Genomic DNA, 17,917 nt, shown 5'->3' with positions numbered 1-17,917 from the left:
TATTTTATTTTATTTATTTATTTATTTATTTTTATAATATATGAAATTTATTGTCACATTGGTTTCCATAAACACCCAGTGCTCATCCCAAAAGGTGCCCTCCTCAATACCCATCACCCACCCTCTCCTCCCTCCCACCCCCCATCAACCCTCAGTTTGTTCTCAGTTTTTAACAGTCTCTTATGCTTTGGTTCTCTCCCACGCTAACCTCTTTTTTTTTTTCTTTTTTCCTCCCCCTCCCCCATGGGTTCCTGTTACGTTTCTCAGGATCCACATAAGAGTGAAACCATATGGTATCTGTCTTTCTCTGTATGGCTTATTTCACTTAGCATCACACTCTCCAGTTCCATCCACGTTGCTACAAAAGGCCATATTTCATTTTTTCTCATTGCCACGTAGTATTCCATTGTGTATATAAACCACAATTTCTTTATCCATTCATCAGTTGATGGACATTTAGGCTCTTTCCATACTTTGGCTATTGTTGAGAGTGCTGCTATGAACATTGGGGTACAAGTGCCCCTATGCATCAGTACTCCTGTATCCCTTGGATAAATTCCTAGCAGTGCTATTGCTGGGTCATAGGGTAGGTCTATTTTTAATTTTCTGAGGAACCTCCACACTGCTTTCCAGAGCGGCTGCACCAATTTGCATTCCCACCAACAGTGCAAGAGGGTTCCCGTTTCTCCACATCCTCGCCAGCATCTATAGTCTCCTGATTTGTTCATTTTGGCCACTCTGACTGGCGTGAGGTGATACCTGAGTGTGGTTTTGATTTGTATTTCCCTGATAAGGAGCGACGCTGAACATCTTTTCATGTGCCTGTTGGCCATCCGGATGTCTTCTTTAGAGAAGTGTCTATTCATGTTTTCTGCCCATTTCTTCACTGGGTTATTTGTTTTTCGGGTGTGGAGTTTGGTGAGCTCTTTATAGATTTTGGATACTAGCCCTTTGTCCGATATGTCATTTACGAATATCTTTTCCCATTCTGTTGGTTGCCTTTTAGTTTTGTTGGTTGTTTCCTTTGCTGTGCAGAAGCTTTTTATCTTCATAAGGTCCCAGTAATTCACTTTTGCTTTTAATTCCCTTGCCTTTGGGGATGTGTCGAGTAAGAGATTGCTACAGCTGAGGTCAGAGAGGTCTTTTCCTGCTTTCTCCTCTAAGGTTTTGATGGTTTCCTGTCTCACATTCAGGTCCTTTATCCATTTTGAGTTTATTTTTGTGAATGGTGTGAGAAAGTGGTCTAGTTTCAACCTTCTGCATGTTGCTGTCCAGTTCTCCCAGCACCATTTGTTAAAGAGGCTGTCTTTTTTCCATTGGATGTTCTTTCCTGCTTTGTCAAAGATGAGTTGACCATACGTTTGTGGGTCTCGTTCTGGGGTTTCTATTCTATTCCATTGGTCTATGTGTCTGTTTTTGTGCCAATCCCATGCTGTCTTGATGATGACAGCTTTGTAGTAGAGGCTAAAGTCTGGGATTGTGATGCCTCCTGCTTTGGTCTTCTTCTTCAAAATTCCTTTGGCTATTCGGGGCCTTTTGTGGTTCCATATGAATTTTAGGATTGCTTGTTCTAGTTTCGAGAAGAATGCTGGTGCAATTTTGATTGGGATTGCACTGAATGTGTAGATAGCTTTGGGTAGTATTGACATTTTGACAATATTTATTTTTCCAATCCATGAGCAGGGAATGTCTTTCCATTTCTTTAAATCTTCTTCAATTTCCTTCGTAAGCTTTCTATAGTTTTCAGCATACAGATCCTTTACATCTTTGGTTAGATTTATTCCTAGGTATTTTATGCTTCTTGGTGCAATTGTGAATGGGATCAGTTTCTTTATTTGTCTTTCTGTTGCTTCATTGTTAGTGTATAAGAATGCAACTGATTTCTGTACATTGATTTTGTATCCTGCAACTTAGCTGAATTTATGTACCAATTCTAGCAGACTTTTGGTGGAGTCTATCGGATTTTCCATGTATAATATCATGTCATCTGCAAAAAGCGAAAGCTTGACTTCATCTTTGCCAATTTTGATGCCTTTGATTTCCTTTTGTTGTCTGATTGCTGATGCTAGAACTTCCAGCGCTATGTTAAACAACAGCGGTGAGAGTGGGCATCCCTGTCGTATTCCTGATCTCAGGGAAAAAGCTCTCAGTTTTTCCCCATTGAGGATGATGTTAGCTGTGGGCTTTTCATAAATGGCTTTTATGATCTTTAAGTATGTTCCTTCTATCCCGACTTTCTCAAGGGTTTTTATTAAGAAAGGGTGCTGGATTTTGTCAAAGGCCTTTTCTGCATCGATTGACAGGATCATATGGTTCTTCTCTTTTTTTTTTTTGTTAATGTGATGTATCACGTTGATTGATTTGCAAATGTTGAACCAGCCCTGCATCCCAGGAATGAATCCCACTTGGTCATGGTGAATAATTCTTTTTATATGCCGTTGAATTCGATTTGCTAGTATCTTATTGAGGTTTTTTGCATCCATAATCATAAGGGATATTGGCCTGTAGTTCTCTTTTTTTACTGGGTCTCTGGTTTAGGAATCAAAGTAATACTGGCTTCATAGAATGAGTCTGGAAGTTTTCCTTCCCTTTCTATTTCTTGGAATAGCTTGAGAAGGATAGGTATTATCTCTGCTTTAAACGTCTGGTAGAACTCCCCTGGGAAGCCATCTGGTCCTGGACTCTTATTTGTTGGGAGATTTTTGATAACCGATTCAATGTCTTCGCTGGTTATGGGTCTGTTCAAGCTTTCTATTTCCTCCTGATTGAGTTTTGGAAGAGTGTGGGTGTTCAGGAATTTGTCCATTTCTTCCAGGTTGTCCAATTTGTTGGCATATAATTTTTCATAGTATTCCCTGATAATTGTTTGTATCTCTGAGGGATTGGTTGTAATAATTCCATTTTCATTCATGATTTTATCTATTTGAGTCATCCCCCTTTTCTTTTTGAGAAGCCTGGCTAGAGGTTTGTCAATTTTGTTTATTTTTTCAAAAAACCAACTCTTGGTTTCGTTGATCTGCTCTACAGTTTTTTTAGACTCTATATTGTTTATTTCTGCTCTGATCTTTTTTATTTCTCTTCTTCTGCTGGGTTTAGGCTGCCTTTGCTGTTCTGCTTCTAGTTCCTTTAGGTGTGCTGTTAGATTTTGTATTTGGGATTTTTCTTGTTTCTTGAGATAGGCCTGGATTGCGATGTATTGTCCTCTCAGGACTGCCTTCGCTGCGTCCCAAAGTGTTTGGATTGTTGTATTTTCATTTTCGTTTGTTTCCATATATTTTTTTATTTCTTCTCTAATTGCCTAGTTGACCCACTCATTCGTTAGTAGGGTGTTCTTTAACCTCCATGCTTTTGGAGGTTTTCCAGACTTTTTTCTGTGGTTGATTTCAAGCTTCATAGCATTGTGGTCTGAAAGTATGCATGGTATAATTTCAATTCTGGTAAACTTATGGAGGGCTGTTTTGTGACCCAGTATATGATCTATCTTGGCGAATGTTCCATGTGCACTCGAGAAGAAAGTATATTCTGTTGCTTTGGGATGCAGAGTTCTAAATAGATCTGTCAAGTCCATCTGATCCAATGTGTCATTCAGGGCCCTTGTTTCTTTATTGATCGTGTGTCTAGATGATCTATCCATTTCTGTAAGTGGGTTGTTAAAGTCCCCTGCAATTACCACATTCTTATCAATAAGGTTGCTTATGTTTATGAGTAGTTGTTTTACATTTTTGGGGGCTCCGGTATTCGGCGCATAGACATTTATAATTGTTAGCTCTTCCTGATGGATAGACCCTGTAACTATTATATAATGTCCTTCTTCATCTCTTGTTACAGCCTTTAATTTAAAGTCTAGTTTGTCATGATATAAGTATGGCTACTCCAGCTTTCTTTTGGCTTCCAGTAGCATGATAAATAGTTCTCCATCCCCTCACTCTCAATCTAAAGGTGTCCTCAGGTCTAAAATGAGTCTCATGTAGACAGAAAACAGATGGGTCTTGTTTTTTTATCCATTCTGATACCCTATGTCTTTTGGTTGGCGCATTTAATCCATTTACATTCAGTGTTATTATAGAAAGATACGGGTTTAGAGTCATTGTGATGTCTGTATGTTTTATGCTTGTAGTGATGTCTCTGGTATTTTGTCTCACAGGGTCCCCCTTAGGATCTCTTGTAGGGCTGGTTTAGTGGTGACGAATTCCTTCAGTTTTTGTTTGTTTGGGAAGACCTTTATCTCTCCTTCTATTCTAAATGACAGACTTGCTGGATAAAGGATTCTCGGCTGCATATGTTTTCTGTCTAGCACACTGAAAATCTCGTGCCAATTCTTTCTGGCCTGCCAAGTTTCAAAAGAGAGATCAGTCATGAGTTTTATAGGTCTCCCTTTATATGTGAGGGCACGTTTACCCCTTGCTGCTTTCAGAATTTTCTCTTTATCCTTGTATTTTGCCAGTTTCACTATGATATGTCGTGCGGAAGATCGATTCAAGTTACGTCTGAAGGGAGTTCTCTGTGCCTCTTGGATTTCAATGCCTTTTTCCTTCCCCAGTTCAGGGAAGTTCTCAGCTATTATTTCTTCAAGTACCCCTTCAGCACCTTTCCCTCTCTCTTCCTCCTCTGGGATACCAATTATGCGTACATTATTTCTTTTTAGTGTATCACTTAGTTCTCTAATTTTCCCCTCATACCACTGGATATTTTTATCTCTCTTTCTCTCAGCTTCCTCTGTTTCCATAACTTTATCTTCTAGTTCACCTATTCTCTCCTCTGCCTCTTCAATCCGAGCTGTGGTGGTTTCCATTTTGTTTTGCATTTCATGTAAAGCATTTTTCAGCTCCTCGTGACTGTTCCTTAGTCCCTTGATCTCTGTAGCAAGGGATTCTCTGCTGTCCTGTATACTGTTTTCAAGCCCGGCGATTAATTTTATGACTATTATTCTAAATTCACTTTCTGTTATATTATTTAAATCCTTTTTGATCAGCTCATTAGCTGTTGTTATTTCCTGGAGATTCTTCTGAGGGGAATTCTTCCGCTTGGTCATTTTGGATAGTCCCTGGCGTGGTGAGGACCTGCAGGGCACTTCCCCTGTGCTGTGGTGTATAACTGGAGTTGGTGGGCGGGGCCGCAGTCTGACCTGATGTCTGCCCCCAGCCCACCGCTGGGGCCACAGTCAAACTGGTGTGTGCCTTCTCTTCCCCTCTCCTAGGGGCGGGATTCACTGTGGGGTGGCGTGGCCCGTCTGGACTACTTGCACACTGCCAGGCTTGTGATGCTGGGGATCTGGCGTATTAGCTGGGGTGGGTAGGCAAGGTGCACAGGGGCAAGAGGGGCAGGCTTAGCTCGCTTCTCCTTAGGTGATCCACTTCAGGAGGGGCCCTGTGGCAGCGGGAGGGAGTCAGATCCGCTGCCGGAGGTTTGGCTCCTCCGCAGAAGCACAGAGTTGGGTGTTTGCGCGGAGCAAGCAAGTTCCCTGGCAGGAACTGGTTCTCTTTGGGATTTTGGCTGAGGGATGGGCGGGGGAGATGGCGCTGGCGAGCGCCTTTGTTCCCCACCAAACTGAGCTCTGTCGTCCGGGGGCTCAGCAGCTCTCCCTCCCTTTGTTCTCCAGCCTTCCCGCTTTCCGAGCAGAGCTGTTAACTTATGACCTCCCAGACTCTAAGTCGCGTTTGCTGTCGGAACACAGTCCATCAGGCCCCTCCGCTTTTGCAAGCTAGACTCCGGGGCTCTGCTTGGCCGGCCCGCCGCCCTCCACCCCGGCTCCCTCCCGCCAGTCCGTGGAGCATGCACCGCCTCGCCGCCCTTCCTACCCTCTTCCATGGGCCTCTCGTCTATGCTTGGCTCGGCGACTCCGTTCTGCTAATCCTCTGGCGGTTTTCTGGGTTATTTAGGCAGGTGTAGGTGGAATCTAATTGATCAGCAGGACGCGCGGTGAGCCCAGCGTTCCTACGCCGCCATCTTCCCTCCGTCGTCCATGACTATTATTTTAAATTAAGTTTCTGATACATTGCTTAAATCGTTTTTGATCAGTTTGTTAGCTGTCGCTACTTCCTGGGGTTTTTTTTGAGGAGAATTCTTCCATTTTGTCATTTTCGATAGTCACTGGAGTGGTGCGGAACTGTAGGGCTCTTCCTCTATGCTGTCTGGAGTAACTTGCATTGGTGGGAGGGGACAGTCAGACCTGATATCTTTCCCCAGCCCACCGCTGGGGCCATAGTCAGACTGATGTGTACCTTATCTTCCCCTCTCCCAAGGGCAGGACTCATTGTGGAGTGGTGTGGTCCCTGTGTGGGCTACTTGCACACTGCAGGCTTGTGGTGCTGCTTTGATGGAATCCGGCGTATTGGCCAGGGTGGATCCGCAAGGTGCACAGGGGTGGAATGGGTAGGGTTAGATCACTTTGCCTTTGGTGGTCAGCTTCTGGAGGCGCCCTGTGGCACCGGGAGGGAGGCAGACCCATCGGAGGGATGGATCCACAGAAGCACAGCATTGGGTGTTTGCGAGGTGCAAGCAAGTTCTATGATGGGAACTGGTTCCCTTTGGGATTTTAGCTGGGGGATGGGCGAGGGAGATGGTGTTTCCCAGTGCCTTTGTTCCCTGCCAAGCTGAGCTCTGTCTTCCTGGGCTCAACAACTCTCCCTCCCATTGTCCTCTAGCTCTCCCGTTTTTGGGCATAGCTATTGACTTATAATATTCCAGATGTTAAGTCCCTCTGGCTGTCAGAACTCACGCAGTCTGGCCTCTCTGATTTTGTAAGCCAGACGCAGGGGCTCTGCCTTGCCGGGTGGGCTGTCCCTCCACTGCCCCGGCTCCCTGCCACCAGTCTGTGTAGCACACACCACCTCTCTGCTCTTCATACCCTCTTCTATGGGCCTTTGTCTAGTCTTGGCTCTGGAGAGTCTGTCCTGCTAGTCTTCTGGTGTTTTTCTGGGGTATTTAGGCAGATGTGGGTGGAATCTAAGTGATCAGCAGGACGCAGTGAGCCCAGTGTCCTCCTATACCGCCATCTTCCCCAGTCCTAAAGAGTTTAATGCTAAGTGAAATAAGTCAGAGAAAGATAAATGCCATGGTTTCACTTAAATGGGAAAGTTAAGAAACAAAAAAAAAAGAACAATGGAATAAAAAGAAAGTTATACAAACCAAGAAACAAACTCTTAACTATAGAGAACAGATGGTTACCAGAGGGAAGGTGGGGGGGGGTGGTGAAATAGGTGATGGGGATTATCAGATGCACTTGTCCTGATGAGCAATGGGTGATGCATGCAATTGTTGAATCACTATATTGTACACTTGAAATTAATATAACACTGTATGTTAACTATAAGGGAATTTAAAAAAATAAAAAAAATAAAATAATAAAATAATATAAAATAAAATAAAATAAAATAAAATAATGGATTAATGATCTAAATAAAATACCTGAATCCATTAAATTCCTGAAAGAAAACATTGGCAGTAAACTCTTGATAGGCTTTAGCTATACTTTTATAGATCTGTCTTATTAGGTAAGAGAAACAAAGCAAAAATAAATAATTGGGACTACATCAAACTGAAAAAAAAACAATTATTCCACAGTGAAGGAAACTTTCAACAAAATAAAAATGTAACATACTGAATGGAAGAAGTTATTTGCAAATGATATATGTAGTAAGTGGTTAATGTCCAAAATATATTAAAAAAACTCATAGAACTCAATGCTAAAAAAACCCAACAATTTGATTACAAAATGACCTGAATAGACATTTTTTGAACAATATCAAGATGGCCAACAGAGGCCTAAAAAAAATTGCTCTACATCACTGGTCATCAAGGATATGCAAATCAAAACCACAATGAAATATCACTTCACACCAGTTAGAATGGCTAGTGTCTAAAAAACAAGAAATATCAAGTGTTGATAAAGATGTAGAGAAGAAAAAAACTTGTGCACTATTTGTAGAAATGTAAATTGGGGCAACTACTATAGATAACGGTATGGCAGTTTCTCAAAAAATTAAAATTAGAAATACCATAAAATCCAAAGTGCCCGGCTTGCTCAGTACGTTAAGAGTCTGACTCTGGATTATGGGTCAACTCATCATCTCATGGTTGGTAAGGTGGAGCTCTGCCTCAGGCTCCTGGCTGATAACATTGAGCCTGCTTGAGATTTTCTCTTTCTTCCTCTCTTTCTGCCCTTCCCCTATCCGTGCTGTCACTTTCTCTCTCAAAATAAATAAATAAATAAATAACTTAAAGAAAAGAAAAGAGAAAAAAAAAGAAATACTATACAATCCAGTAATTCTATGGGTATTTACCCAAAGAAAATGAAAACACTAATTCAAAAAGACATGTGTACCCCTATGTTGATCGCAGCATTATTTACAACAAGCAAGACATGGAAGTAACCTAAGTGTCCATCAAAAGATGAATGCATAAAGATGTGATACACACACACACACACACACAGAATGAGAGACAGAGAGAGAGAGAGAGAGAGAGAGAGAGAGAGAGACTGGAATATAACTCAGCCATAAAAAAGTTAAATCTTGCTATTTGTGACAACATGGATGAACCAGAAGGTATTATGATAAATGAAATAAATAAGACAGAGAAAGATAAATACCATATGGTTTCACTTATATGCAAAATCTAAAGAAACATAACAAATGAACAAATAAAAAAAATAGAAACTGGCTGATAGAACAAATTGATGGTTTCTAGAGGGGTGGGTGGGTAGGGGATGGACAAAAGAAGTGAAGGGGATTAACAGTTACATATTCCAGTTATAAAATAAATAAGACATGAGAATATAATGTATAGCATAAAGAATATAGTGAATAATGTTGTAACAACTTTGTAGGATGACAGATGGTAATTAGGCTTATTGTGGTGATCACTTCTCAATGTAAGTATCAAATCATTATGTTGTACATATGAAACTAATACAATTAGTATGTCAATTATTCAATTAAATATCTTTCCTCATTTTAAGAGTAATATATATTTATAATGTAAAATGTGGAAAATACAAAAAATATAAATTTTTCTTTACATTTTTATTGTTTTACTACCTTCCAGAGACAACATTATTAATATTTTGATACATCTGTATTCTGGTATAAATTTTTAACATACTGAGAATTATAATGTTAAAAAATGTAAAATGTCTACAGCATGCCATTGAAAATATTCCACTGGAGCATTCCAGGAAGTGTACCAAATGTCCAGTAGGAATCAGAATTCAATTTCAACATTTGTGAAGGTGGCAGTGATGTCCTACATAAGGGCCCAGTACACAAAGTTTAGTGCTCGATAAATATTTGAGAAATGCATAAAAGAAAAGAATTGTGTAACATAGAATGATTCTTGTAAGATCACCTGTTATAGCCTAAAACCACAAAGTATTATTTTGCAATTTAAAAAGTAAGACCTAAAAGCCTATCTAAATGGAATCTAACAGTATAGACCTGCAAGTCACCAAGTGTCTCTTGGTGACAGTATATCTCACTTTGTTTTGTAAACTGGTTTAGATACGTATTATGATCCAGATTCCAAGCCAAATTCTGCCTAGCAGATTCATCACTGGCATCTCCTTCTGCCCTTTTTGTAGGGTTTAAGTACTTGGGTTTCTCTCAAACTTAAAGAATATGGCAGCATTTGCATTTGACATTCCTTAATTCCTCTGAAATAGATTTTTCTTTCCAAAGGAGGAAGCTCTCAGAATGAACATATATTTTAGGATCTTAGCATATTGATATATGCTATTCACCAGTGGGTGAATCACAGGTACACCACTACCGTAAATGTTAATGTTAGATGACAAGCAAAACATCATGAGTTCAATGCAGGCTCATATAATATGCTGAAGAAAAATAGATGTTAATATGTAGTTTAAGAAGTATAAATCTCATGATAAAGTTACAGCTAAGCAATGGGAAATAAACCAAGTTTATATTAATAGCACTAACAAATTCATAAGCAGACTATGGCACTGAACTTTGACTATGTGAAATGTGACTGCAGAATAAATGGGACTCAACAGTAACTAACCTAGTCAGAAAAGGAAAGAGATGCTAACAAGGGCACAGCTGGCAATTTTAGAAAATCAGGGGTTCTACTATACACTATGTTTATATACTCCTAAAAATATGGTTGAGTGCTGCTTTTTTTTTCTTTTTTCTTTCTTTAAATTGTAAGACATCTTTAACTTTGCAAAGCAACTCCAACAAAAGACAAAATCTCATCTTCCTATCAGTATTACAGTTTGCTACTGGCATAGACTAGATATGCTGAAAAGAATTACCTTGGCTATTAATCTATTCAGTATTCCTTAAAAAGCACAAGAACAATACTACAGTGTCTTTTATAATCAGTAATCCTTCAAGTCGAAAGATAAGGAAGGTCTTATATCACCATGAAGCCAAAGTCTTCAACGAAGTCTTGGGCTCTTATCATCCCCACATCCAAAACACAAAATACTTAAAGAAGTGTAGGCCTTGGAAAACCAGTCCAATCTAAGGTGTTTGGGGTGGTCTAGTCTGGTAAGATATTGAGTTTGGCAGATCCCATGCCTCTTCCCTTCAAAAATTAGTTTATGCCTATTAGAAGATCAGAGTAACCATTGGCCTTTGAACATAGAAATCACCCTCTGCTTTTCACTGGCCCTTTGCATCATTCTGATTACTTTAGTACTGTGTACAAGCCATTTAACTTTCTTGTGACTATGCTTCTAGTTTTCCTTCAGTAAAACAGGGGAGAAGTCTAGCTTGCTTTACCCACCTTGTGATGAAGCTGTCATAATTAAAAGTTTGAAAAAGGAAATGTGTAAGGGTATTTCCTGCTACCAGGAGGAATACCAAATATTCTTAATAACACTAATAGTCACATATTATTGCATTTTATTGTCAAAAAAGCATTGAAGTCAGATTCAGGTTTTAATGCAAACATTGTCATTCATTACTTGTATAACCTTGGGCAGTTACTCAACCTCTCTGAACCTGAGTCTCCTCATGTGCAAAAATTAACCAAATTAGTCTGTTCTTGTAGACGTTTTAGCGTGGATTAAATTACATATGCAAAACTACCTGGCACTTGCAGTGATGAACACTGGGTGTTGTATGTAAGTGATGAATCACTAAACTCTACATCTGAAACTAGTACTACACTCTATGCTAACTAACTTGAATTTAAATAAAAACTTGAAAAAAAAGAGAACAAACACATTTTTAAACACATATTTTTAAAAAAACATATATTTTTAAAATTTAGTTTCATTTCATTTATTTGAAGCCAGAGGACTTAAGTTCAAATTCTCACTTTGCTACTTACTAGCTTTATCAAATGACCTCAAGAAAGCCATTTAACCTTCCTGAGCTCTGTTTTTCTCATCTGTAAAATAAAGTTGCTGTGAGGATTAAATAGAACTATATACTAAAATATACATCAAGATAGCCTGCTAAGTAACTCCTACATACAACAATGGTATCGTTGATAAGACTTGTCCTATTCCTGCTCCCTTTGTATCTCTATAGGAGCATCCAATAGTGTGCTACATACTGTGGGGAAAACAAGGGAAGCATAAAATAAGGCCCTTGTCCTCAAAGAGAATTGGATAATCAAATGAAAATCTTGCTAGTCTAAGGCTTCTTACTTTTGTTCTGATTGTGTACAGTCTAAGACTCCATTGAGTTCATCAAGGAATGATAGACTCATAGGAAACAGGCTCCTGATTATCGGGAATTTTAAGCCAGAGCTGAATGGCAATTCATTTTAGAAACAGAAGAAGGTTTTTATTTTGATGAAGTCTAAATAGTTCATTTATGCTTTTGAAAAAGAAAAAAGAAGGAATTCCTAAAGATCTCTGACATGAATTAAAAAATTATGTGAGAAAATATGGAATAAAGTATGAAGGGACTCTTGGTTATGTATTACTTTCCTATTGCTGCTATAACAAATTACCATATATTAAGTGTCTTAAAATAACACCAATTTATTTGTGTTTAGTTCAAGAAGTCAGAATTCTAAAATCAAAATGTTGACAAGGCTATGTTGTCTCTTCAGGAGAGAATCTCTTTCCTTGCCGTTTTCAGTTTCTGGAGGCTTCCCACATTCCTTGGCTCATGGCCTCTTTCTTACACCACCCATTCTCTTGTTTATGTCATTGCATCTCCTACTACCCATTAAAAAATAATTTTCTTTATTTAAATTTTTTGATGCTTATTTTTGAAAGAGAGAGAGAGAGAGAGACAGGGAGGGGCAGAAAGAGAGGGAGATACAGAATCCAAAGCAGACTCCAGGCTCTGAGATGTCAGGACAGAGACTGATGTGGGGCTTGAACCCACTAAACATGAGATGATGACCTAAGCAAAAGTTGGATGATTAACTGACTGAACCACCCAGGCATCCCTCCTACAATTCATTCTTATCCTGTTGCCTCCCTTCCTTTTATAAGGACCTTTGTAATTACAGTGAGTCCACCTTGATAACCCAGGATAATCTTACCTATCTCAAATTCTTAACTTAATCATACCTGCAAAGTTCCTTTTACCATGTAAAATAACCTATTCACAGATTCCAGGGATTAGGATGTGAACATCTTTAGGGGGATATTACTCAACCTATCATAGTTATTATAGCTCAGAGATAATCATTGGGATTAAAAGAGCTAGGATGGTGTCAGTGAAGGCAGTGCATCTTGATAGGTATGAAGATAAGGACGAGGTTACTCCTAGGTTTGGGAATGACATGAACACAAGCAGCGGTGTAGAAATCATCATAATTTACATGGAGACTATTCAAAAGACTGAGCTACAACCAAATGGGAGGAGAGAAGTGTCATATCAAAAAGCCAGGCAAAGGGATCCAAATTTGGTAGAATCGCAATTGGGAGTCACTGTAAGCTCCCAAGTAAGCCCCCAAGTGAAATTATAAAAACAGCACTCTCAGGATGATTGGTCTAGGCAAGCAGAGGTTGGAGAAGGTACCCCAGGACAAAGGCTGAATGATGTCTCTACTGAAGCATCACTGATGTCTCAGCTGCTTTCAGAGTACCTGAACACAAATGGCAACAATTCCAAGGGAGAGAGAAAAGGCCAAGGCAAGATCATTTTAGCCTCTCTCCACCTACAGGAGCATAAGCTGCAGACCACAGCCAAGAGCCTCCCATAGTGCTTTGCAAAGGGAGATGATTTTTATGAGCTCAGGGATGTTTTGTTTTGTTTTGTTTTGTTTTTAAAGATTGAAAATATGATATGCTTACCTCATTGCCACATTACTTCCATCTATGACAACTGGCCTCAAATTTTCACTGTTGTCTATTTCATCTTCAAGAGACAGTTCAGGGCTTGCAATCTCTCTAGAGCTGGGACCCCTAGGTGCTAACAAACTCAAACTGGCCTGCCCTTCTGAATCGCCTTTGTTCCCAAGCCTGACGAGCTCTGCCAATACATCATTAATAAGTGATTCTGGGCCCAGCTTGTTCAATACTGATTGAATCTGTGCCTCTGCATAGCCCAGCTTTAGAGCAAAATCCATCTTGGCTTGGTATTCTTTTTCCAAGTCAAGCTTCCTATCCTGTAGAATGCTGCTCTGGGAGAAGCTTGGATGATCTAAGCAGGGTGATCTAAAGAGCTGACGGTGTGGCTTGGCGGGAATATCCTTTTTTTTCAACTGAGCATCCCCAGATCTGTAGCTATTGTCATTGTTACTGTTCTTAAGGCTCATCTGTTCAGGTTCATTCTCAGAGTTCATCCACTCTTCAGAATCAGCATTGCTCTGCTCCATCCTGTCCTGCTTAGATTGTTGTTTCTCTTCCTTGGAGGAACTCTTCTCCATTTTTGATGTCCCCACTGCAGCTGTGGCCGTCATCCCCATTCAGTGGGCAGTCTGAAGTCTAATCAGCTCTTTTTCTTTTTAGCCTGCTTGGAATCCACATACAGTTATATTCCTTTGTAGTAAAATGTGGTGGTAGTGATGGTGAAAGTCTTTGCCTGTTTGGTTTGGTATGTTCAGATGTTACCAGTCCCTACAAATAAACACACATAACACAATCATGTTTAGTAACATTCTGGAAAGGCATTTAAGAACGCACAGGTTTCTTTTTAAGAAACTACACACTGTATGACATTTTGTTTTTGTACTTTAAATGATTGGACTCACCTTATAACAAAAAGATATATACTCTAATTCTTTAATAATTATAGGCATAAAAATTTCAATGGTAGCAATTGTGCTATAATCACCCCCCATTCACACACAAAATAAATCACACTAAAGTTAACTTATTATCACAACTTTGTGAAAGGCAAACATGGCATTTCAACAAGGTGTAGGAATATATAAATCCTTAAAAGGACTTTCTCTTCTCCTTTCTGAGAGATTTCCAGATTTCACACTAGATCCCTCTTGCTAAAGTGCAGTTCCATTCCTGAAAAGCACAACATCTCTAGCACCATTCGTTGCAAGAGATCAGAGACTCTTTCTACTAGGGAGACTAGAAAACCATTAAAATTGCTTTCAAGAAATTGAAGTAGGTAAAAGGTGATAAGTAGGTAGATGCACTCCAGATTTTTTTAAAGGGTCTGTGTACACTTATGAATTGTATCTGCAGCCTATTTCATTTATTGTAATTGTATTTATTGTATTGTAAAAAGTCAGTTTGCACAATAAACCAAAACATTTTAAAATAATATCTGTTACCGAAGAGAATTAAGGACAATTTTATTTCTGAACTCCTCCTCTCACCTACCTCAATTGTCCCCACAAGTTTGAGTTCTAACTTAGGCAAGGTGTTTTTTCTCAGTCTGAGCCTTGGTTTCCTCAAATATAGAATGAGAATACTGATACTTACCTCACAGGGTAAAGATTATGTAAGATGAGTAAGGAAAGTGTTTAGAAAAGTGAACAGAACACAGTAGGTTCTCAATATATGTAAAGGGTGCAACAGACACCATCAAAGGATTTTTGTTGTTGCTGTTGTTTTAAGGGAGGCTGTCAATAAGGCAAGGTAGTAGATGTGTGAGCACTGAAAAGCTCTTCAGGTAGCAGCAGTTCACTAATCTAAAACAACACTATTTATGTAACCAATGTACTAGGGCTACACTTTAGTTACACTTTAGTACTGTTTATACAAACAGGAAGAAGGTACTAATAGTTCTAAGAATAATACGGATAGCTGCATGTTTGCTTTAGGAAAGTCACATTTGGAAATTTTATATGCACACAGAATTGCCATCTCAGAACTGACATTCAGGCAGCATGTGACTTCTATAATGATTACACTACCTCTTGTGTCTTAAAAAATTTCCCTTAATGAATTAGCCAATACTTAGACATCCATTTCACTTTCACTTCTCCATTAATCTGTTATTTGAACTTTGAAGTCTATTTCCTTTAAAATTCCATTTTATTATCTGACTTATATCTTATTCTCTTCAAAATAATTTCTAGTGCACGTAAGACATTGAGATTTTCACCACATAGGACATTGAGATTTTCATCTTGCATTTATTTAAATCTCAAAAGTCGCTTAAAAACAACTGTTTATAAGATCAACTGTATATTTTATTGGCAAATGAGAGGTACCTATAGATCAGTTTGACTATTCCTAGCTAATGAACTATAGAATTTCCCCCCCTTTTCTATTATCTTTTGCTTTGTCCAAGTTAACATTGATGTGAGCACATTTACCAAGTTCATGTACATATACAATAGCAAATTTAAACTCAAGGAAAATCTCACAGCACAAAAAATCCTCACTGCAATTACTAGTTTTTATTATGAAAATTTTCTACTCAAATAACATAAAGCAGAAGAGAAATAAATGACTTAGCAAACATAAATTTGATTTACCTTTCAAAGTCTTAAGCAAGAAGATTTTTAAGAAAAATATTGATTGTCCTTAAACCTGTGCATGTGTGGTGTCATGTGTTTTTTTTTTTTTTTCTTGAACAACAGAAACTTCTTGAGGCAAAGATGTAAATAACGTTTTTCATTCAAAAGAACAGTCATTGAGTGCCAGACACTGAAATAAGCCCTAGGTCTAGGAAAAAAGCAAAACAAAAAAATAGAATTTATCCTGTCCTCAAAGAACTTGTAAGCTAATAAAGATTGGCTATATATGGCTCTAGGAAGTGTTAAAAACAATTCTATAGAATATGATCACTGGGATACTTTTGAGAATAAAAAGAACATTACTAATAATTATGTCAGAACATTAGGCATAAATTAGGTATATCCAAGGCAAACCTGAATACATGGCTGATCCTTCAAGTTACTTGAAAATTTCCGTTGACATACAAAGGAGGAAATGTTAAATTCTGTCAGTGGAGTCAGAGATAGGGGTGATGGTTATAGTGATTAGGAAAAAATTCAAGAAGTATATAATATTTGAAGTAATTTTCCGACTAATAATTAATAAACATTCACTTAGTGTTGACTATGTGCCAGGAAACAGGAGCTGGGGATATAAAAAAAAAAAGACATGGATTCTGATCTCAATGTTCTTACAGTGGTGATGGTGGGAAGTGGAGATAGATAATAATAAAATAATTATATAATTTATACTTACAAACTGTGATAAGTGAATAAATGTTAATAATATAAGGAGTTATCAGTTGAAACTTAGAGGGAAGAGTAACAATTTTCTTGGCAGGAACGAGTTTTTAAAATTATAAATGTATAAACATTAATATGACATTGTACCTTTGTCAACACCTAATGCCTAATATTACTGGTGAGGAGTGATAAATGAAAGCATTGAGGATGGATAAAGGAAAATGGTTACTTTTGCCCCAAAATGAAAGTAAGTAGGGAAAAAATTTCAAAGATAAGGTTCTAGCTGCTACTTATTAAAGGTGTTGAAAAGATTATTTTTTATTGTTATTAATTGAAAAATTTACAAATGAATGCATTAAAGAATGACATACTTTTGAAAATCTTACTAGTCAGATGAACTTGTAGGACTGGATATAGTTTGTTTTAAGAAGTCAAGAACTTTGACACCAGATAACAATGTGTTACAAGTACAGAGTTTGCCTATAGTTCACTTAAAAATATGATTAAGCAAATGACTGCAAAGTTGCATTTGAATCTAAAAAGAGTAGACAAATATATGCAGGCAAAAATTGCCAACATTGACCTTAATGAATTACCAAGAAGAAAAAAAAGTCTTCTTCCCATTCAGTCTGCTACTCTACTTTCTTCATTCATCTCCTCCTTCCCATCTTTTTATTATGAAATAAAGTTTATTTCTATTGCATTCAGGTAAAGCAATTTCCCAAGATAAATATTCAAGTTGTACTACAAACTCCATCTTTTCCAAAATCTGCCAAACAACACCGTGTATGGAGACAGAAACATCTTGCCATGTCTACAGAGCCAAAACCACTGGAAATGTGCAAAAAAGCTCAATAGCCGTGTAGGACAGAGCTGTCCAAGCAATAGCCAAGTCAAGAAGAAAATATTAAATTCTAAATGATCTACATGTGGCTAAGCCACTTTATTATTATTTTTTACATATAATTTATTGTCAAGTTAGCTAACATACAGTGTACAGTGTGCTCTTGGTTTTGGGGATAGATTCCCGTGATTAATCACTTATGTACAACACGCAGTGCTCATCCCAACAAGTGCCCTCCTCAATGCCTATCACCCATTTTCCCCTCTCCCCCACCCCCAATCATCCTCAGTTCGTTCTCTGCATTTAAGAGTCTCTTATGGTTTGCCTCCCTTTCTGTTTAAAACTATTTTTCCCCTTTCATTCCCCCATGGTCTTCTCTTAAGTTTCTCAAGTTCCACATATGAGTGGGTGGGAATGCAAACTGGCGCAGCCTCTCTGGAACACAGTGTGAAGTTTCCTCAAAAAATCAAAAATAGAAATAACCTATTACCCAGCAATAGCGCTACTAGGAATTTATCCAAAGGATACAGGAGTGCTTATTCATAGGGGCAC

The 17,917-nt window shown here is 38.4% G+C and overlaps 1 protein-coding gene across 2 annotated transcripts in view; it reads right to left on the bottom strand.

The window, feature by feature from the left end:
- The window catches only part of ZC3H12B (zinc finger CCCH-type containing 12B), a 468,310-nt gene that overhangs the window by 68,160 nt on the left and 382,233 nt on the right, over positions 1-17,917 (bottom strand). The window contains exons 1-2 of one of the 2 annotated variants that reach the window (XM_045472213.1): positions 15,817-15,998; positions 13,226-13,990 (exon numbers count right to left, since the gene is read on the bottom strand). In XM_045472213.1, the coding sequence (XP_045328169.1) occupies positions 13,226-13,839 (614 nt within the window). In that variant the 5' untranslated portion in view covers positions 13,840-13,990; positions 15,817-15,998. Of the gene's footprint in view, positions 1-13,225; positions 13,991-15,816; positions 15,999-17,917 lie in introns of those variants that run through there. The other variant, XM_045472211.1, reaches the window with a different exon arrangement.

This window comes from Leopardus geoffroyi, chromosome X (assembly GCF_018350155.1).
Source record: "Leopardus geoffroyi isolate Oge1 chromosome X, O.geoffroyi_Oge1_pat1.0, whole genome shotgun sequence".
In the NCBI taxonomy this organism is placed as follows: domain Eukaryota; kingdom Metazoa; phylum Chordata; class Mammalia; order Carnivora; family Felidae; genus Leopardus; species Leopardus geoffroyi.
This window is presented reverse-complemented; position numbering and strand designations above follow the sequence as displayed.